Source organism: Humulus lupulus, chromosome 6 (genome assembly GCF_963169125.1).
Source record: "Humulus lupulus chromosome 6, drHumLupu1.1, whole genome shotgun sequence".
Taxonomy (NCBI): Eukaryota; Viridiplantae; Streptophyta; class Magnoliopsida; order Rosales; family Cannabaceae; genus Humulus; species Humulus lupulus.
Genome location: NC_084798.1, coordinates 169,360,703 through 169,382,149, shown reverse-complemented (window position 1 = coordinate 169,382,149; position 21,447 = coordinate 169,360,703). Strand labels below are relative to the sequence as shown.

General features: G+C 36.8%; 3 protein-coding genes and 2 non-coding genes across 12 annotated transcripts; 3 read left to right on the top strand and 2 right to left on the bottom strand.

The window, feature by feature from the left end:
• The first annotated feature begins 205 nt into the window (after positions 1-205).
• LOC133782710 (uncharacterized) lies at positions 206-1,964 on the top strand. 7 transcript variants are annotated; one of them, XM_062222070.1, is made up of 3 exons: positions 206-442; positions 912-1,020; positions 1,137-1,964. In XM_062222070.1, exon 3 carries the CDS (start codon positions 1,137-1,139, stop codon positions 1,794-1,796), a length of 660 nt encoding a protein of 219 aa, XP_062078054.1. In that variant the 5' UTR covers positions 206-442; positions 912-1,020; the 3' UTR covers positions 1,797-1,964. The 7 variants fall into 7 exon arrangements, with proteins under 7 accessions (XP_062078054.1, XP_062078053.1, XP_062078052.1 ...); XM_062222069.1 differs by having other exon boundaries at positions 206-447; positions 918-1,020; XM_062222068.1 differs by having other exon boundaries at positions 206-447.
• A 428-nt stretch (positions 1,965-2,392) lies between these two features.
• On the top strand, positions 2,393-2,465 carry TRNAR-CCU (transfer RNA arginine (anticodon CCU)). Its single transcript has one exon. It is a non-coding gene; the product is annotated as a tRNA-Arg (tRNA).
• Positions 2,466-2,618: 153 nt separating this feature from the next.
• LOC133782709 (protein BUNDLE SHEATH DEFECTIVE 2, chloroplastic-like) lies at positions 2,619-4,718 on the bottom strand. Its single transcript, XM_062222062.1, has 5 exons — positions 4,517-4,718; positions 4,320-4,417; positions 3,679-3,766; positions 3,196-3,292; positions 2,619-2,910 (listed from the first exon to the last, which is right to left on the bottom strand). The coding sequence occupies exons 1-5, from the start codon at positions 4,572-4,574 to the stop codon at positions 2,832-2,834; spliced, it is 420 nt and encodes a 139-aa protein (XP_062078046.1). The 5' UTR covers positions 4,575-4,718; the 3' UTR covers positions 2,619-2,831.
• Positions 4,719-4,804: 86 nt separating this feature from the next.
• Positions 4,805-7,448, top strand: LOC133782708 (uncharacterized). Of its 2 annotated transcripts, none has more exons than XM_062222061.1 (9): positions 4,805-4,958; positions 5,257-5,384; positions 5,557-5,632; positions 5,970-6,052; positions 6,309-6,347; positions 6,590-6,660; positions 6,734-6,848; positions 6,959-7,114; positions 7,215-7,448. In XM_062222061.1, the coding sequence occupies exons 1-8, from the start codon at positions 4,913-4,915 to the stop codon at positions 7,031-7,033; spliced, it is 633 nt and encodes a 210-aa protein (XP_062078045.1). In that variant the 5' UTR covers positions 4,805-4,912; the 3' UTR covers positions 7,034-7,114; positions 7,215-7,448. The 2 variants fall into 2 exon arrangements, with proteins under 2 accessions (XP_062078045.1, XP_062078044.1); XM_062222060.1 differs by having other exon boundaries at positions 4,814-4,958; positions 5,248-5,384.
• Positions 7,449-12,157: 4,709 nt separating this feature from the next.
• LOC133787619 (small nucleolar RNA R71) lies at positions 12,158-12,264 on the bottom strand. The gene has a single exon (XR_009872628.1). It is a non-coding gene; the product is annotated as a small nucleolar RNA R71 (small nucleolar RNA).
• Between the last annotated feature and the right edge of the window lie 9,183 nt (positions 12,265-21,447).

The following is a 21,447-nucleotide window of genomic DNA, read 5'->3' as shown; positions in this document are numbered from 1 at the left end:
TAGAAAGAGTTGAGAGAAATCAGTTGAGGGAGAGAGATGGAAGAGAGAAGATGAAGTAGATAGAAAAATTATGAAATGAGTATTTTGGGTATTATCAAAAAAATTTGCATTTTTTTACTTTAAGACATCTCTTTAAGCATAAAAATTCAAATTTCCCTCTTAGATTTAGGCGATTTTACATTTTTCAGGATTTGAGGTGCTAAGTGTAAACGTAGTTAAACTTACTTTATATTATTTCATATTAGACCCTCTATCGCTATTGAAGAGGGTTGTCTCTCAGTCCTTCTTACTGCTCACGTCCACCAGTCATCCTCTCTTCGACCTTGTTTATCATCATCATATTTCTTACTCCAGCAATTTCTTCAACCAAAATCCCTTAAACCCCTAAATTCTCTCACCTGCCGCCGCTCCAGTTGGGTCCTCCGGTCAAACTACTTCGTCGGTTCGGTACCTTCCTCGCTAATATAGTGTTCATTTCTATAACTATGTATATATTTTAATTAAGTTATACAAATATATATATATATACATTTGTATATGCATTTGGTTTGCGAAGAAGTTTTAGAAATGTAGTACTGAGCTAGATTCTTGCAAGTGAAAATGAATCTTGGTTAGCATTGGTTTCCCAAAGGAATGATAGGATTGTTTGTTTGTTCTCATTTTAAAAAAAATCCCAATTCCTTAATTTTTGAATAGTATATCTTTGCTTACAAGACCCGTTCCTTCATGGCTTCCTCTGCAGATTAATTTGACATATTGATAATATTATCGCTATTCATATGCGATTTTTCATCTTGTTATTTTTATCTAATTAAGATTGTTACTACTTGTTAGGGATTTATTTGAGTTACATATTGCTATGAAAAATTTTCTTCTTATCATTACAAGTTACTAAGAAATGTTAAATGTAGGTGCAGTCTGGCTGGTTTTAAGTAGATTTTAGGCCGGCTTAATCGGACAGTGAATACAAGCTGTGGTTGAGGACAATTTGAGGACAATTTAATGAAGCGACTATAGCAGGTACTAGAGAAGATTCCAACTTTTGGTTGGTATAATTTTCTCAAGTGGTTTACTATGTTAAAATTGCTTAATTGTTGTCTATTGAAATTGGCAGGTCTTTTTTTTTTTTTTACAAGATGAGTTACAAAATTGCTCAAATCCGCCTTGTTAGTTCTCACCCTGAGGTTTATGAACCTTGTGATGATTCATTTGCTCTTGTTGATGCACTCTTAGCTGATCGATCTAATCTAGTACAACATAAGCCGAAACTATGTATGGAAGTGGGTTGTGGAAGTGGCTATGTTATCACTTCTCTAGCCCTTCTTCTAGGACAGGAATCTTCTTCTGGGGTTCAGTTTTTTGCCACTGATACCAACCCTTATGCAATAACTGTTACCAGTGAGACATTGAAAGCACATGGAGTTCATGCAGAGTTGATTTCCACTGACATCGCTTCAGGTTTAGAAAAGCGTCTCGCTGGATTAGTTGATGTAATGGTTGTGAATCCGCCTTATGTTCCGACCCCTGAGGATGAAGTCGGCCGTGAAGGAATCACCTCTTCTTGGGCTGGAGGAGAGGACGGGCGTAGTGTTATTGATAGGATTTTGCCGGTTGCGGACCATCTTTTATCAGAGAAAGGCTGGTTATACATGGTCACTCTTGCATCAAACTTTCCCTTGAAGATATGTCTTGAGATGAGGCAAAAGGGATATGCGTCGAGGATTGTCCTACAAAGATCAACAGATGAAGAGAGCCTGCATATCATCAAGTTCTGGCGGGAGTCTGATAAGCAGTGAGAATGAAACCAAGCATTGTGTTGAGTCTTTGGCTTTTTGTCAGTTTTCTGATGTATCATTTTGGGAAGCAGTAGAAGTTGAGTACTAATAATGTTTTTAAAGGTTTTTGATGCCTCTTTCATATGAGAATAACTCATCCGATGAATGATGATTGAATTTTACTAACTATGAATTATTTTCCTGTACATTTTTTTTTCATACCCAATATTAGGTGACAGTCGTTTAGTTTTAATTAACATAGAACTATACCATTTATTGATGATATTTAGTCTAAGTTGCTCTCTGCCGCCGTTTGTTCCTACTTTCAAGAACACAACCCATTCAATGATGACTTTCTACCCAAAATTAATATGAATAGGAATGAAATAAAAATTAATATGAATAAAAAAAAAATTCAATCTTGCATTAGAGTTGGTTTTTCTTTCATTTTCAAATAAAAAATTCATTTCACCCCAAGTAGCCACATTGGACAGCCTAAAAAATATCTTCACATTGTAAAATTTTGGTGTTTCTAATTATTTACACGCTTGCAAAGTTTACAACTTAATTTGGTCCGTAATTATTGTTTTAGTACATTTTAAGTAATTAAACATCAAGCGCCTGTAGCTCAGTGGATAGAGCGTCTGTTTCCTAAGCAGAAAGTCGTAGGTTCGACCCCTACCTGGCGCGTTATGCCCAAGTTATTATTAAATTTTTGTTTATCTATCAAACTAATTAGTTAATTTGGTCAAATTTATTTTATATTATTTATTTTTTCACTTCTCCACTATTAAGTTCACATATACTATTTAGTTACCAACAGACAGGTTTCATACACAACAGTGGAAAAATTGTAATAAGATTTGAGTAGCCATGTTTTACACTAGTGCAACTAACGTCCTTTGGAACTCAATCTAAAACACCTTTGGTTTTAACTCACTTGTAGAGTACTACAATAACATAAACAAAAAATCCAGCTAAACTATATTTTTTTTCTTCCCCTTTTGTTCTCCTCCGGTTGAGAAGATGCCTAGTAGAAATTCCACATGCAGTCTTCTAATCTTCGAATGTGCTCATGAATCCGCCGAGAAACCCGGCTCCATTACAATCCCCACATAGCATCTCCTTTTTCCCCCTGTATGGAATTACAAGTACTAAGTGGTAAGAAAATTTGGAGCAGAGAGGACCTCGGTATTAAAAGCAACAATGGCCATCTGGCCAAGTAGTGAAACAATGGAGAGACAGAGCTCGGAATGAAATTAAAGGCTTTAACTATGAGAATTGTATAATATTTTCAAGTATAATTGTTCTCCTGCCATTTTGGATCATGTGAGCATGATTAAAAATGGTATTGTTGAAACATATTTTGTCAAGTTTAAACACCAAAACCGAAGCACAATACAGTTCAACACAGGTATACCTGCAAAGCCAACATAATCCGCCAGCCTTGAATTGTCCATTAAAGTGGTCCACTGAATTAACTCCCTCACCTTTGCATTGAGAACATTGTACAGCACCTGGTAGTAAAAAAAAAACAGAGATGAGAATATATATTACCTGAGATCTTAGCTATTAGCATAACAAAAAAAAGTGCAAATATAACACTTGCAGAGTAAGTTGCTTGTAGTAATAAATATCAGTTAATTTAATACAATGGAAATTCAAGAAGCTGCTGCGTAAGTTAATTTGATACCTTAACAATAATCTGTACCCCCTAGTTGTGAAGGCCATAAGAAAATGTGCCTAAAAAACTAATTTTTTTTAAAAGTTTTATTCTATAGTATCAATTAAATACTAAAATTTAACAAACATAAATGTCATCATAATTTCAGACCATAAGAATAGATCGAAGCATACATGAATAATGAATTAAAATAGTTATGTTGGCAAGCACTTCACTAACCATTTCCATCACAGTTAGCACACACAATGCTATTTACTTTGGTGGCTGACTTGGCAAATTGATATTTATCTGCAGCCTTATCTGCAGCCTGTAAAACAAGAGGAAAGTGAGTTCAAGGGAAGAATTATCACAAGGAAAATGAAAATAAAAAAAAATAAAAAACCATTGTACATTATCGAGTTCCTGGCAAACTTGACCTCATTTTACTTGTTTGTAATTTGTAGCCACAAGTCTTCTTCCTAAGCTTACATCTAATTTATGTTTCAAAGCAACAAATTTTCTCACATTCTCAATGAATGGTTGGTTACTTCTTAATTTTTCCCTTAACATTGTTATGAATTTTGCAAAATGGTCTCTCCTTAGCCACCTAAATTATCAGCCTCAATTGCCTAAAAAATTTCACTAGAAAGCTAACATGGTATTTCTCATCCCTAAACTAAACACTCCCTACTATTCAATCTGATTTTGAAGATTTCCATGTAATTCCCAATTGCCCAGAAAGCTTTTACCTTCCTTGAATGCATAGGCCAAATAATTTGAGCAAAGGGACTCAAGCTCATCAAAGCTTTAGTGAAAGAAAAAACAAAGGTATTTTTTGTTTTATCATTATCTGGATAAATTGGTTTGTTTAAATTTCTCACCTTTACTTCTAAAGATTGAAACTTTGACCCTTTTGAATGCTGAAATACTTCACTGGCCCGGAGAACCTTCCCAGGAACCGAATTTCCAACAAACAAGTCTGTGAAAGAACATTCAAATAAATATATACATGAATAATTCAAACCATATTACAATAAATAATATAGAAAAATCACCCGAGAGTTAGATAGAGAGAAACCTGGCTTGTTTGAGGGGTTCAGGGAACAAACATGAGTGAAACAAACTGAGCTTGCCATATAAAGGGATTTAAATTTGCACCCTCTTCTCTGTTGTCTGGGAATTTGGTAAATATCCAAGGGGCTACTAGAAGTGGAGAGGGAAGTGATGATGTTGGTGACAGTGAACAATACTAATATACGAGTGTAGAACAAGATAAGGCCTTCTTGAAACTCTCTTTGAGACCATCAAATTAATGTCATTACCTAAATGTCCTTTAGTGAAATGTCCATTTTATCCCAGGATGGGGATATTTCTGAATTTTCGGCCAGACCATTGTTCCTCACAAAAACCAACAACTATAATATTAATACGCTTAATTATTTTATTAAAAGTAAGAAAATCTGAAGAAAAAAAAATGGCGAGTACCCTCTTGGCATCTCCTTGCCTTCTCTCTTTGCCAAGTAAGTTCTGAGACTTTTTTGGCCTTCAATTTGATCAGCTTGTATACTTTCTCTGTTTATAATTCTCTTCTCTTCCACTGTAATCAAAAGCAATTGGATATTTGGTAAAAATAAGTTTATTTAATGTGTCCATAATTGGGACCGTGAAAGGACTGGTTGATATTACATTTTGTGGCGTTTAATAGTTGCTAAGGAATGTGTGTATGATATAAATATATATTTATATATTTTAATGATTGTTAGTATTTTTAGATGAATGTATAATGAATTGATTATGAGCTTTTCTAAGTTGAAACAGATGGAAAAGTGGGTGCAGGGAACTTCAGAAGCTCATTCTATGGAAAGCTAATGTGTACTCATCAATTTTCAGTGGAAAGAAAAATTCAGAGTAGATGTTATGGCAACTCTGTTGTGGTGGCCTCAGTGGTTTAAAACTTTACCTTCTTATAGTTGAAACTTTATTGTATTTTATGAATTTTGGGCCGGTTTTAGTTTGATAAACTGCTCTAATTGGCTGTGCTATGTATTAATGAACTCATCAGGGAGATATAGTTAATTTTTCAGAACCACTTTTTGGTGTTAATTTCATGTTTGGCAGCTTGGAAGGAAGAAGACCAAGACCATAGAGACTGTAGTTCCTGACCCGGATTACCGAATTCCGATTGTCCTACTAGGTGGGTGCCAAGGATTCTCTCTTCTCATTATATGTATGCATAGTTGTGTACTAAGTGAAATCCTGGATGTATATCTGTTTCCAATCAAATTTAACTAGGGAAACTAGCAAAATGCTTGAAACATGAGACTTACCCAGTTGACATATCTCCTAAATATTTCTCATATTCTTTACCAGACAGATATTTTCTGTATCATACTTCACCTTATTGAGAACTTCAGAATCAGCAGTTTATGACTTTGATTTGATTAGCAAGTAGTCAACCACTGTCATTAGTTTTTTCTGAACAGTTGTATCATTTATACAAAACCTATAAGAGCATATGCTGATTGGAACAGGTTTAGCTGGTGGGTTAGCTTATTCTAACAATCTGCTACCAGCTGCACCTGTTGGTCTCCTTGGCGCACTTTTACTGTTCCAGGTACAATACTTGAAACCAATGGCACGTAACATTCATTGCTTTCAGCAAACAGGCCTTTTCAAATTGTAAATGAGATATGATGATTCCTGATGTCACTCTTGTATGAACTTTTTCAATTATGGTGAAGTTGGACGAATAAATCTAGCCAAAGACTTCAAAGTTATATTCATCCTGCCTACTCCTTTTTCCTTTTCTGTTTATATGTTGCATTAATTACTTTTTCCCAAAGATAATCATTTTATTTTCTTTCATTCAGACCACAAGAGTCAGATTTGTCTTCGATGACGAGGCCCTGGTTTGTTCCTCAATCTTCCACAAAAGTGTGTTCTTTATTTTAGATATTTTCTTGCTACAGTGCGCTAGAATGAACAATGTCAACCTGTGGTCATTGTGAATTTTGCTTTTCTACTTGGATGTAGTTCACTGCATTGGACGGCTAACTCTTTCAGAATTTCATACAAAATCTTTTGTTTTTACGCCAACTTTGACTCATTTCTATGTATGTTCTTTTGGCATGCGTAATCAACATGACTTTAGGAGGTTAAAGTAGGGAATGAGCTTGAGGAGTCAGGTGAAAATGTCTTTGTTGGAGGGAAAAACCGCTGGAAGTAAGTCAACTAGTGCGCCCATTGGTTTGGCTTTGAAAGTAAAGACAATATCACCTTTTTGTTTTTACTGCAGATATACAACATTTGTGAATTGGGAGCTTTGGTGGCCAAATTTCCCTATTCTGGTTTATTTCAAAGAAACACAAACTAAGCCTGAAGGGCAAGTTCACTTCTTTCCAGTAATATTTGTGAGTACCTCTTTTTCGATAGAATGGTTTAATGTTCAAATCTTGCCAAACACGAGTTTCTGGATCATTTTTCTCAAGAAAAAACATTATGCTATTGTAATCACGTACAGAATGGAAAGCAACTTTATGATGTCATGGTGGAGAGAGCTGGCCCTTCTAAAACTAGTGGACCCAAAGACTCCTAAGTCTGTGAGTTGTTGTTACATTTGCTCTAGTTGTGCGATCTGATGGTGTTCATATTCTGAAAAGTGCAGTGTATTGGCATGGTAAATTTTTTGGAATTCTGTAAATTCGGATATGCTTTTCTTGATCAATTTACAAGACACACACTTTAGAAGTTTATACATGATGAATGTTATATTGCAGGTAATTGTTACAGTGGCATCATTTAGTACTTGAACTGAAGTTGTAAACTTGCTACTTCAAGCAAAAACCCATTTCATTGTTTCTACTTTATACCCCTAAACCCTATGTTTTAATGTAGTGTAGATGCAAAGTACTTCAATCACTTGCAGTTGGCGTCTGCTCCGGATTTGGCTTCAAAATGTCTATACTTTTTAACATTTGTATTTATAAATGAAATTCCGTATTTTAATATTACCAAGTGATTTAAAATAAACAACTTAATTAAATGCAGAATACTGATTAAGTTGTTTAGATAGATTTCAGTTTTGTTCACACTATTTATGCAACTGTTTAAACTGAAACAGAAAAACAGGTAAAAATTCAACACAAGAGAATTTTTACGTGGTTCAGAAATCTTTTCAGATAACCTACATCCACGGGGCCACGCCCAGAAAATAAACCAATTAGTAAAGAAATAATGTGTACAAAAGCATTGACTTAAACAATGTAAGACTCCCTCTTAAACTATTGCCGCAATCTTGTTGTACTCTTGTAATGCCCCAAAATCCCTAATAAGGTTTAGGACCTTGATTAAGAGGCCGGGAGGGTCATAATTGATTTATTGCGTTATTAAGTGATCATATGCATGTTTATATAAATTATATTATAATATGATGTTAAATGCATGCATGTGGGTCCACATTTCGTTACAGCGGTATTTTGGTAATTTGGCCCGTTGAGGGCATAATTGTATATTTGTATGCATGTCGGTGACATATTGTTGAGACCACATTATAATGTGGATTTTTTCGGGCTATTCGGCATTAGACGATCATGGAATATTAATTAGCGGTTTAGTCATAACAGGTTTAAGTTTGGGACTCGGGATGAGTCTCGATGTGTTTTTAATGATTAGAGTGTTGCCGAGAATAAAAGGGTAACGGGATGTGAATTATTGGTGTTTGAGAATATCGAGAGTAGCGGGAATTGGTGAGCGTTAATTATGATTAATGAGATAGGTGGAAAATACCATTGGGAGCCTTTAGAAACCCTTAATTGACCTAGGGGTAGTTTGGTCTTTTCACCCCTAGGATAGATATCATCCATTAAGGCTGTAGAAGCTTGTTAAAAACAGAGCACCTCTTCCTCTTCTCCCGTACCTCTTTTTCCTTCTTTTTCACTTTGAATTTTCAAGCTCTTCTTGAGAAACCAAGCCAAGAAACCAAGTTGGGATAAGCCAGGGTTATGCTCCACCATTGAAGAGGGTGTGTTGCTGAGATTGAGGTGAGTTTTTAGCCATTAGAACTCTTGTTTTTGCTCTGTTTTCTTAGTTAAGTTTCAGCTGGTTTTTGAGTTAGAAAGTTGGGAATTGATTGGAGTTTTGGCTATGGTTCTTGTGGTTGTGATGCTTGGGGCATGTGAGGATGGTTTTTGGGTTCATTTGGCATCAAAATTGGGGTTTGGAAGCATTGGAATCGAGTTAGAATTGAAGGAGTCGAAGAAGGAGGTTTTAGGGGAGCATTAGTCTGGGGGTAGCGCTACAGCGCCCATCAGAGGGCGCTATAGCGCTACACAGGATTTGTTTTGGCGGTTTGGGGGTTCTGAGTATAGCGCTGGGGTGCTAGGGAGTAGTGTTGTAGCGCTACTCTGTTCATCAGAGGGCGCTATAGCGCTACACAGGATTTGTTTTGGCGGTTTGGGGGTTCTGAGTATAGCGCTGGGGCGCTAGGGAGTAGTGCTGTAGCGCTACTCTGTTCATCTAGAATCCCGTTTTGAGTGTTTTTAAGGGTTTTTGGCTCAGGGTTTCAATCCTTAAGGCCCGGGATCGAATCTACTCACCGTGTGGGTACATTTCGGGGTCCCGAGAGTGGGGTTTAGATCAAGACCCTATTATTGTTGATTTTCATTAATTGGAGGTTATATTTGGTTATGACTAGGTGACCGCTAAAGGATTAAAGGATCGATCGTTCTCAAGAGTCGTTCTTGTTCTAATTCTCGCTCGAACCAAAGGTAAGAAAACTGCACCCCTTATATGACATGCATGATTATTCGTGAGGCATGTTGAGTGCTCTATATGTGGACATTGAATGCATTGAAAATGCATAAGATACATGAGATTAGGGCATGGCATGAATGTGGATTGTGAGATTGATCAGAGCTTGAGTCTCTGTAATTGTACATGATTATAATTATGCTTTTGATTACTGATTGAGCATGCCAAATGCCTTATATTTGAATATTTGACATATGATATATCTCTGTTTGGGTTACCTAAATGAGGAAGCACTCACTTATTAGTCAGGGATTGGCAATGGTGTCAGTATCAACTGTGAAGCTGTGACTCATTAGTTAAGTTCGGCAGTGGTATTGAGCACTGGTCACATTGGATTGACTTATAAGTCAAGTACAGTCTTAGCGTGTTTAACGCAAGCCGATAAAAGATTAGATCTAATCGGCATCTGCATTGAATGACTCAAATGAGAATTAATGCCGAACCGACCTCAAGTTTGATGAAAATTAAAAGCGTTTGTCTAGTCTATGGGCTAGTTAATTAGAGTTAGAGCCAGAAAGGCTAAGGTGACCTACATGTCACATGGCTAGGAGGGTATGGGACCTCCAGAGTGTGACTTATTAGTCACTAATCAAGAGTGTGATTTATTAGTCACATATACATGGTATGACACATTAGTCATCTGTTAGGTTCATTTTAGGTTTGTTTTAGAGATTGTTTTATGTTATGGTTTTAGTTATTTAGGATTGTTTAGCGCAAATTTATGCTTGTTTTCTTCTTGTTTCAGGTTTTAATGGTCAATTATATAATATGGAGTGAAATGAGAAGAAACATGTTAAATATCATAAATAAGATGGATTTCGTGTTGATTGTGGAGTTTCAAGACATTATGTGTGGAAAATACTACATTGAAGATGCTCAACACACATCGTTATGCTCTATAACGCAAGTCTGAGACTTCAAGCCGCATTTTGACCATGATTTATTAACTTTCTGGAATCACTTATAGAAATAGAGGTTGTAGATATTTCTCTTAGCTTTTCATAACTTTTTGAATCATTCAATTTGGAGTTATATCTAAAGAGTTATGATCAAAATACGATGAGTTGACGCTGCAGGCTATTCGAAACGAGTTTCCATTCTATTATGGAAGTAGCGCTACAGCGCTACAACAAGAGCACTACAGCGCTAGTAAACAAATTCTCAGGTGTTTTGTCTCTGACTTTAGCGCTACAGCGCTACAATAATAGCGCAACAGCGCTAGTGCACCAACTTTTGAGGCATTTTGGCACTGTTAATAGCGCTACAACGCTCCAGAAGTAGCGCTACAGTGCTGGTTACGCGTTTTTCAGATTTTAAACCACTTTTTGAAAGGAAATTTGGTCTATTCACTTGGGAACATTGGAGGGCTATTTAAGGAACATTATTCTGCGATTTTTAGAGGATTGGAAGTTTTATAAACCCTAGATAAAAAGAGGCTGCTGTAATTATTTTCTCTGTTTTTGTTTTTCATCTGAATTCTTAGGTTAATTTTATGAACAATTATTTGCAGTTTATTTTCATCATGTTATTTATGAACTAATTTATTTTATCTAGGAATTAATGTAGTCACTGGGATTTCTATTTAATTTTATTATGATTTTCTATTGATACTTCTTTTCTATTCTAATTTATATGATGTGTATTAAATGCTAGTAAATACTTGATCACTATTTGCTTGATTTATTGGTTTTGATTCAAAATTCGAAAGATGAGAATTAAATATGTTATCATTGTATAGACATAGGGTGCATATTGGACGAAAGTACTTATATGACTTGTGTAGTAATTAGGTTTCCATATTTAATGTCTTTTATATGTTCAAGTTTATCACAGAATTGTAGAAAACCTGCATATAGATTGAGATCTTATATCTTGAAAAAGAATATGAATCGATTATATTAACCTGCTATTAGAATAGAAAGAAGAGATTTAGAATTGATTATTAAAATTAATAGAATGAACAGTTGATGAAATTAATTCCTAGGTTGTTTTTATTATTGATTCTTAAGTAGTGATTCATTGTTTTGTTGCCAGTTCTTTAATTTTGGATCATAGTTTATAGGATTTCTTTTATTTTTAATTGTTCACTTAAATTTTAATTAACCAAATAGAATTCGAAAATCAATTAGTGGTACTTGGGAGACAGTCTCTGTGGGACGATATCCGTTCTTACGGAATTTACTACTTGACACGACTACGTATACTTGCGTACAGAAATTACAGATCAAGTTTTTGGCGCCGTTGCCGGGGACTTATATTCCAATATCATAGTTATTGTTATTTGTTCTAATTTTGTTATTTATTTTATTTTATTTTATTTTTGTTAACATTTATTTGGATCAAGGTTCTATTGTGTTTCAGGACTTGTTGGTATATGCGAAGCAATAGACAAAAGGAGATTATACCAATAGATCGGGAAATTGAAATAACGTGCAGACTGAACTGGAAAATAAAGAGGAGATTGGAGTTTACCATGGCCGACAATTTGGGAAATGGTGCTAATAATGGTCAAGGGGCTGCAGAGGTTCCAAGGGAGCAAGGACCAAGAACATTAAGAGATTATGTACTTCCTATTGTTACAGGAGTGCATTCATGTATTAGACCTCCAACCATTGCTGCCAACAATTTTGAGATTAAGCCAGCCATCCTTCAAATGGTCCAAACAACTGTTCAGTTTGGACGTATGCCAACGGAGGACTCCAATTTACACATAGCTAATTTTCTGGAGTTATGTGCTACGTTCAAGATGAATGGGGTGAGTGATGATGCTATAAGACTAAGGTTATTCCCATTTTCACTGAGGGATAGGGCGAAGAGTTGGCTGATATCCTTACAAGCGAATTCTATCACTACATGGGAGGAGTTAGCTCAGAAATTCCTTGCCAAATTATTTCCTCCAGCAAAGGCTGCAAAGTTAAGGGATGAGATTAATAACTTTTATCAGTTGGATGGAGAGTCACTGTATGATTCTTGGGAGCGCTTTAAGGAATTGTTAAGGAAGTGTCCACACCATGGAATAGAAAAGTTGATGCTGGTGCATAATTCTTATAATGGGTTGAATGGAACCACGAGGACAATTATAGATGCTGTAGCGGGAGGTGCCTTTATGAGTAAGAGTGTTAATGAGGCATATGAGCTATTAGAGGAGATGGCGATGAATAATAACCAATGGCCAACTGAAAGGGGACAACCAAAGAAGATGGCTGGAATTGGATGTTATATCCATGCTTACAGCTCAAGTTGCAGTCTTGACAAAGCAACTACAAAAGACTACACTCCCATCTCAAGCTATGCAAGTTCAAAACCTTTGTGAAGTGTGTGGTACAAACCATCAACCAAACCAATGCCCTGCTATAGATATGAATAATGTTCCCATGGAAGAAGTACAAGCTATAGGAAATTTTTCGAGACAACCTAATAACCCCAATTCCATGACCTATACCCCAGCTTGGAAGAACCATCCTAATTTTTCCTGGTCTAACAACCAAAACACTCTCCAACCTTATCCTCCACCTCAGCCACAATATCAACCTGCCCAAAATAGGCCACCATATCCACAACAATATGCACACCAAAATCCTCCACCTGGCTATTATCAACCACAAAATAGACCACCTCACCAAATGCCAATGAAACCAGCTGAACCTCAACCTGATGTACTTAACCAATTCATGACTGAAACCAGGGTGTCCATAAGGAGTTTGGAGACTCAAATAGGGCAATTGGCTACTTTAATGTCGAATAGAGCTCAAGGAAATTTGCCTAGCACTACAGAAGCTAATCCTAAAGAGCAGTGTAATGCAATATCCTTGAGGAGTGGGTCTAAGTATGAGGGGCCTATAGTAAAAAACAAGGGCAAGAAGATTGAGGATCGATATGTCACTAGTCCAGCACAAGAGGAAGTTACTGCAGATTTTCTGAAGAAAGAGAAGTCTAATGTAGAAAAGGTTACTAAAGACCTTAACAAGAAAGAAGTGGTACCACCAGTGTGTTGGAAAAAGCTTATACAGGATCTTTATTTATTTTCATGTATATCTAATATTAAACAAATTAATACAAGATAGCCTAAAACATGTTTCTAAAATTGAATTCAAAGAGAAACAAAGAATAGAATACTTACAGTATACGCAGCGGAATTAAAGAGTCCTTCCTTCAGTTTCTCTAACTCTTGTATCCTCTCTGTCGCAGAGTATTATCAAGAAACTGAATCGATTTTCTATTTTCTTCACAATCTTCCAATGTATCCTTAGAACCACCTAGACTAGTGTGGGAAATTCTCAACACATGAGATAGATATAGAGAGAAGAAAAGAAAATAACAAAGTGGCTTAGAAAAGGACTTGTGTTTAGAGAGAATCTAAAACTATAAGAAAATCTGACTTGTGACTTATCAAACTTATTTTTTTTTTACTTCTCTCTAAGCACTCCTTTTATAGACTCAATTAGGCCATTTAATGTAATTAAAAAATCAATAAAATAATAGCCATTTTGAAGCCCTAGGTCGAAATTACCATGGGCTATAGGCCCGTGAAATTTCTCATTTGATTATAAGCCCGTTGGACTTAAAATTAAGGCCTGTATTATTTTATATTGATTTAATTAATTAAATAATTATTTAAATCCTTTATCAAATTAATTATTTATAATTTGAACCTTGATTTAAATTTATTTATTAATTTAGATACTAATTTATCTTAATTAATAAATCTGCCATAATTTCTCTTTTCTTCTCAAAATTACACAACTCTGTGAAACTATCCAAAATTGACCTGGTCAACTTTGATAATTCTAATTGATGATTAAATCAATTAATTGAGACTATCTAGATGATTTTATCCAAGGTACAATGGGGACCATGGGCCTATGAAATCAAGCTCCAATAAGTTATCATAAATCTAACAAAAATTTTTTACTAACTTATTAATTCCTCGTGACTCCACTATAGACTCGGAATTGCACTCTTGAATTCATAGAATGCTCTATAACAAATATAGATACGCTATTAATTATCCATTGTTACAACCATAATTGTCACTCAATCCTCTATAGACGGTCTACAATGAGATAGGACTAAAATACTGTTTTACCCCTCATTGTATTTTATCCTTAAAACACTTTGTTCCTTGTAAATGATATTTCAGTAAACTAATTTAATTACTGAAATGAGATCTCTATCATTTAACACCTTGAACCAAACTAAAAGGAAACCATTGTTTCACTTCTTCATCAGAAGCTATAGATGTTCATATCTATGATTAACACTCCCACTCAATTATACTACTGAGTTCCCAAGATGTAAGTATGGGCTAGTCCGTAGGGTAAGCTGGTAACGAACAAATCAAAGAACTCAAATAATACAATCAGTTAGAATACTAACCACTCAGAATTGAGATTGAATTGACCTATGGTCAACTATATGATATGACTAGAATAGATAATAACGGTATGTTTACTTATCTTATCAACTGTCAATATCAGTCCTGTCCGATGTAACAAATACATCCTATCTTATCTACTTTGCTAATGTTCTGGAAAGAACATAACACTGTAATGTGTAAGTAGATCATATCGTAGATTGGCCAATCAGTGTAAATCCGGTGCACTGACTAATCTTAGGACTAACTTATTTTGAACATATAATCATATTTATATTCCACTGTGATTACGTCACTATAAATAAGATTAGCTATATGCTCAGGATTTAATAGAGGTTTATATATTAAACAAATAATCATGAAAATAAAACATGTGAGCAAAGTGATTGACCAAGTCAAAAAATGATTTATATTATTTTATTGATAATAAAATGAGATTACAAAGAATTTGGGTTTTAATTAGGGCATAAAACCCCAACACAGTGAGCATTGACCACCATGTTAGAATTCCATATCCACAAAGGCTTCGCAAGCATAATTTGGATAAGCAGTTTGTAAAGTTTTTAGAGGTGTTCAAGAAGCTACATAATAATATACCGTTCGCAGAAGCATTAGAGCAGATGCCCAGCTATGTGAAGTTCATGAAGGAAATTTTGTCAAAGAAAAAGAAGCTAGAGGATTATGAGACGATTGCATTAACTGAAGAGTGCAGCGCAATACTACAGAAGAAACTACCTCCAAAGCTTAAAGATCCTGGTAGTTTCAATATCCCATGTTCTATAGGGCGTTTAGTAGAAACAAAGGCATTATGCTATTTAGGGGCTAGTTTGAATTTGATGCCTCTATCAATCTTTCAGAAGCTGAATTTGGGAGAAGCTCGGCCAACTACAGTGTCTTTGCAGATGGCAGATTGGACAGTTAATCATCCTCATGGAGTTATTGATGATGTATTGGTAAAAGTGGGTAAACTTATCTTTCATGCAGACTTTATTATTTTAGATATGGAGGAAGATGAAAATATTCCAATAATACTTGGAAGGCCATTCTTAGTGACTGGTAGGGCGTTAATTGATGTATAAAAAGGTGAATTAAAGCTGCGAGTGCAAAAAGAGGAAGTTATATTTAAAGTTTTTGCAGCAATTGAAATTCCAACGTGTTGTAGAGTTGAAGTGGTGAACCAAGGAGAAAACAAGTTGGAAGGCTCTAAGACAAGCTCCATAGTGAAAACCAGAATGAGGAAGGGGCGAAACCGATTAAAAAAGTACTTTAGTGAAAGAATTCGAATGTTATATGAGCAGGGGAAAGTACCAATTTCTAATCACAAGAAACGAGGGCCAACTCATGACACTATGGCTCTCAAGGACGTGAGGGGAGGACTTGATCCAAGATTGAATATGAATGAAAACAAGAGTCCGGCTAAAAGATGTTAAAGACAACGCTCTTAGGAGGCATTCCTATGTTTATTTTTAATTTTATGATATTTTTTTTTGTTTTTTTTTTTTGGAACAATGTTTTTAGAGATTTTGTTTTAGTTGTTTTTAGTTTTATTCTGGAACAATTGTGTTGTAACTCGTAACCCGTGAAAAATGTGAAAAAATTGAAGTTTAGGTGGTTATAACGCCACAGTAATGGCAGTCTCAACCTTTCGAGGGACCTTCGTCTCAGCCTCCACCACCGCCATACTGACGTGGCTGGTCAGGTAAGTCTCTGTTCTCATTCTTGATGTACTTAACATTGGGGACAATGTTCGGTTTTAAGTTTGGGGGAGAGATTTATTTCTGGTGTTCTTTGATGCGTTTTTTTTCTTCGGTTTGTTGGTTTTTTTTATTTTAATTAGTTGTTCGTTTTGATTCATGTGTTAGAGTATAAATTAAGTTGATAATAATTGCCATTTAAATATGATTGATTGTTTTGTAGTATAATCCAAAGGAAAAATTGATGTGCTTCTAAAAATAATCTGTGTGCTTGGTTAGATTACTTTGTTTTTCACTGTGATTTGTTGACATTAGAGATCTATTGCTCATACATTGCAAATGTTATACTTGAGTTATTTTATGCATGTAAAATTTGGATTTTGGATTGAAAAGTTTGAAAAAATTCTAGAACCTACTTGCTTACTATTTGAGATGAAATTTGAAACAGTGCACATTTAGGAAAATGATATATGCAATTATTTTTTTTAGATTGGTTGTGCCTTTCAAGCTAACCCTATTAAATTTTATCCTTAGTCAACCCTTTTGAGCCTTATAACCATTTTCTTGATTAACACACTCTTTTGAGCCTAACTATAAAATGAAATACCATTTACTCTTTTTGACCCATACCATGAGCATGAAAATTATTATATGAGGGGAGTGAATGTGTAATGGGATGTTTGTATTATGTGTTATTCAGAAAATTACTTTTGATTGAGAAAGAAAAAAATTAAAGAAAGAAAAGGAAAAGAAAGTGAAAAATAATTATGCTCCCAAACAATTATTTATTGAAAAATCAAAGTTTGGGGGAGTTTATTGAAAAATATATATAAATATATATATATATATATTCTCAATCATTGCACATAAAAAGGGGTAACAAGGGATGAGTGGTGTGAAATTGTTGGGAAAACTTGTTTAGTGGAATGCTTGTGGTATGATTAAGCCTAAAATTGTCTCTTTATCTACCTATACCTAAGCCTTCTATTACAACCCTTATAAAGTCCTATTGATTCTTATTTGAGCATTTGTTTATATTAATGGAGAATAGTAAGTAATGCAGGCATATGGACTATTTGAGTTTGTGGTTAGTTTGTGCGAATTTGATGTGCATAAAGTGGTTCAATTATTTTATTTGCGAGTTATGAGTAAATGAGCTTTGGTGTTGATAGATTGCGGTGAAAGGGTGAATAATTGAGACTGAAAATCTAGATTAATATTTTAAATAGCATGATTGTTTTTCCTGAGAATTATATATGCATAACAGTCTTGAGTGTTTGAATTGGTTAGTTATGTCAACTTGGTTTGTTAGGTTTGAGTCTAGTTAGATTATTTACTCGAGGGCGAGTAAAGGTTAAGTTTGGGGGAATTTGTTAGGTTCATTTTAGGTTTTTTTTAGAGATTGTTTTATGTTATGTTTTTAGTTATTTAGGATTGTTTAGCGCAGATTTATGCTTGTTTTCTTCTTGTTTCAGGTTTTAATGGTCAATTACATAATATAGAGTGAAATGAGAAGAAACATGTTAAATATGATAAATAAGATGGATTTCGTGTTGATTGTGGAGTTTCAAGACATTATGTGTGGAAAATAGTACATTGAAGATGCTCAACACACATCGTTTATGCTCTATAACGCAAATCTGAGACTTCAAGCCGCATTTTGACTATGATTTATTCACTTTCTGGAAACACTTCTAGAAATAGACGTTGTAGATATTTCTCTTATCTTTCCATATCTTTTTTAATCATTCAATTCAGAGTTATATTGAAAGAGTTACGATCAAAATACGATGATCTGACGCTGCAGGCTGTTCGAAACGAGTTTCCGTTCTATTCTGGAAGTAGCGCTACAACGCTACAACAAGAGTGCTACAGCGCTAGTAAACAAATTCTCAGGTATTTTGGCTCTGATTATAGCGCTACAGCGCTACAATAATAGCGCTACAGCGCTAGTGCACCAAATTTTGAGGCATTTTGGCACTGTTAATAGCGTTTTTTAGATTTTAAACCACTTTTTGAAGGGAAATTTGCTCTATTCACTTGGGAACATTGGAGGGCTATTTAAGGAACATTATTCTGCGATTTTTAGAGGACTGGAAGTTTTATAAACCCTAGATAAAAAGAGGATGCTGTAATTATTTTTCTCAGTTTTTGTTTTTCATCTGAATTCTTAGGTTAATTTTATGAACAATTATTTGCAATTTATTTTCATCATGTTATTTATGAACTAATTTCTTTTATCTAGGAATTAATGTTGTAACACCCTGCTTCCTTAGAGCCGTTACTAAGTGAGTTTAAAACGTGCGTTTAACTCGCTAATCGAGGTTTTAAGGTAAACGTGTAATTAAATCATAAACAGAGGCATAAACTTTGAAAATAACTCCATTCACTGAGATTCATAAGACATTTAACATTTGGGATCCCAAAAGACTGTTTATAAATATTTATAACTCAAAATATATTTTAAGTCGACTAAACGACAAAATAGAGTTCTTTACAAACAACTTCCAAAAAAATACCCCTGGCCGTGGCAGCCAGGTAGACCAGACATGTACGCGCCACGTCACGCTCTCCATACTCATGGCCGGTTGACTTTCTCCTTGCCCTTACCTGCACCACAGAGCACCCGTGAGCCAAAGCCCAGCAAGAAAACTCCACATAAACAGATAACATACGCATACGAACCATTTAACATATAACCAATCTGTCAACAAGCTAAACACATATACGGCCATGCCGTCTCAGGCGCTTTACCAGGCCCTGAGTTGTGGTCTACACCGTAAGGTGTACGCCTTAAATATCCACGGGTTACTAGCGAGCTGGAGAAGGGCATAATCCTATCGGCCACGTGGAAGCCACCTACCCGGAGCTGTTGTTACGAGTCTCTACCTCTTTAGCTCGAGGTAGCCAAAGGGTTAGTAAGAACACTCAAAGGCATCGGGTCAGCAGTGTGGACACCACGAGCTGAGACTACATCAAGCTTGAGGTAAGACCTGGAGCTGACACGTCCGACCCTTTATAAAGTCAACCACGCAATGTAAACGTGCGCATATCAGACATCACGTGTCTACTCCATTCCTTAATTCTTGGACATGCAGCATAAACGTGCGCGTTCAGGCACCCCACGACTGGTTTGGGCCATGCGGCCCATTATCCCCCTTACCTATTGATTAGACCACACTTCATTGTCAGGTTTTAGGAATTAATCATGAATGTCACAGAAGTGACATGATGGGTAAGAAGGTCACGGGATGACCCCCTTCGCCAACACCCAGGTGTCCTCTCCCTATAAATATGGAGACCTTGGGTGTTGCAAAGGGTTGGCTTCTAATTTGTAAAGAAACACCCCTGTAAGGAATACCAGGGATATATTAATAATATTGGCTGGTGGACTAGAGGGATTTTTAACCTTTGAACCACCTAAAAAGAGTAAACGAGTTATAACCTTCCTTTGAGATTATTCACATATTACGGTTCATCATTAAGCACTAATCCACTCTGTTTATTCCTATAATTATCTGTTGTCGAAGAACCGCGTCAACAGTTTGGTGCTTTCATTGAGAGGATTTAGATTGGTGCTATTGCAAAAAACCCAACCATGGTGGTTACTCGCTCAAGGCATGGTAACGAAGCGGATCAACGTGATGGGCAGGAGGCCCACCATGCCGCCATATCCGATGAGCAAAACCCTGAGGTTCAACAGCGACCGGGAAAGCAGCCAATGGGCCAAGACGACACTGGAAGTTCGGCTCCCCGGCCACCCATTCCGAACCCAGATTTCTACACGGCGGTAGAAATGGAAAATGCACAGTTGAGGAGTCAGCTGGCGAAAGCAAACAAGCAGATCGAAGAGGTTTTGGCCCGATTACCCCCTCTTACAACCGACGCTAATGTTGGAAAGAGACATGGTGGGACTCATAAGTCCCGCCGGGGTAAGTGGTCCAGGCCTAGTCAGTCAGTCAGACCCTCGACATCAAATTCTACTCCCACGTCACACCACCAGGAAACTGTATTTGAGGAACTTCCTAGGGCCGATCAGCAATTCAGTCGATCGGTTCAGACCTCAACTCCTAGCTCAGTTCCACCCTCGAGTGCACCCAGGATGGCCCGAGGCAGCTCGCGAAGGAGATCCGGGGAGGGCTCGCGATGACAGCCCGCCCCAGTCAGCCGTCCTGCACCACGATCAGACCGCCGAGCGCAGGATGCGGGGGATGGTAGAGCGGAGCGGCCGCGACCTAGCTTAATCTGCCCCGACGGGACCAGGATCGCATCACCAGTTAGACATCCTTCATCACCAATAAGATACCCATCTCCTCCTCGTCCAGTCCGAGACATTCCGGCTCATGGGAGCAGTAGGAGAAATCCTCCTTTCGTCGGACCTTCCCATCGCAGTCGAGCGCCCAGGGAAATCCCGGATCCTCACCCTCAGCGTGGGCTCCAAGTTTTTTAAATGGAAGTTACTGGACTGGGAGTAATCGAAGTGGCAGGTCCGGCAAAGACTTGCGCCATCGTTTGAGTTCAGCTCAAAGCCCTCGGGCCACCCCGAGATCCGACCTCCGAGATCGCCTCAACTATCAGAGAGGAGACCCAGCTAGAAATGGTAGTCGTGCTCACCAAGGGGAGGGCCTATCTAAAGTACGTGACAGCAGGAATGTCCCACATAACCTATCTCAAGATAGGAGGGACTATAACCCGCCTAATGCGTACAATGGAACTGGAGTTGTTGAATAGCCCCAGAACAACCAAGGAAGCAAGGACCAAACCCTGGAGCGGCTGGCTCAGATGGAGGAGCTGATGAGGAAGCTCCTATCGGAAAAATAAAAAGATGAGTACGACTCGGGGGACGAACTCGAGATCTTCGCTCCCAGCATAGCAACCACGACATATCCACCTGGTTTCCGTATGCCTCACTTGTCCAAATTCAATGGAGACGGGGACCCGTTAGTTCACTTGGGTATGTTCAACACCCTGATGATGGCCCACAACAACGGTCCCGAGTTGAGGTGTTTAATATTTCCTTCCACCTTGACTGGGTCGGCCAGGCAATGGTTCAAACAGAATAAAAAGCAGTCCATCAGCTGATGGAAAACCTTTTCTGCCGACTTCAAGAGGGCATTCCGAGCTTCTCAGGCC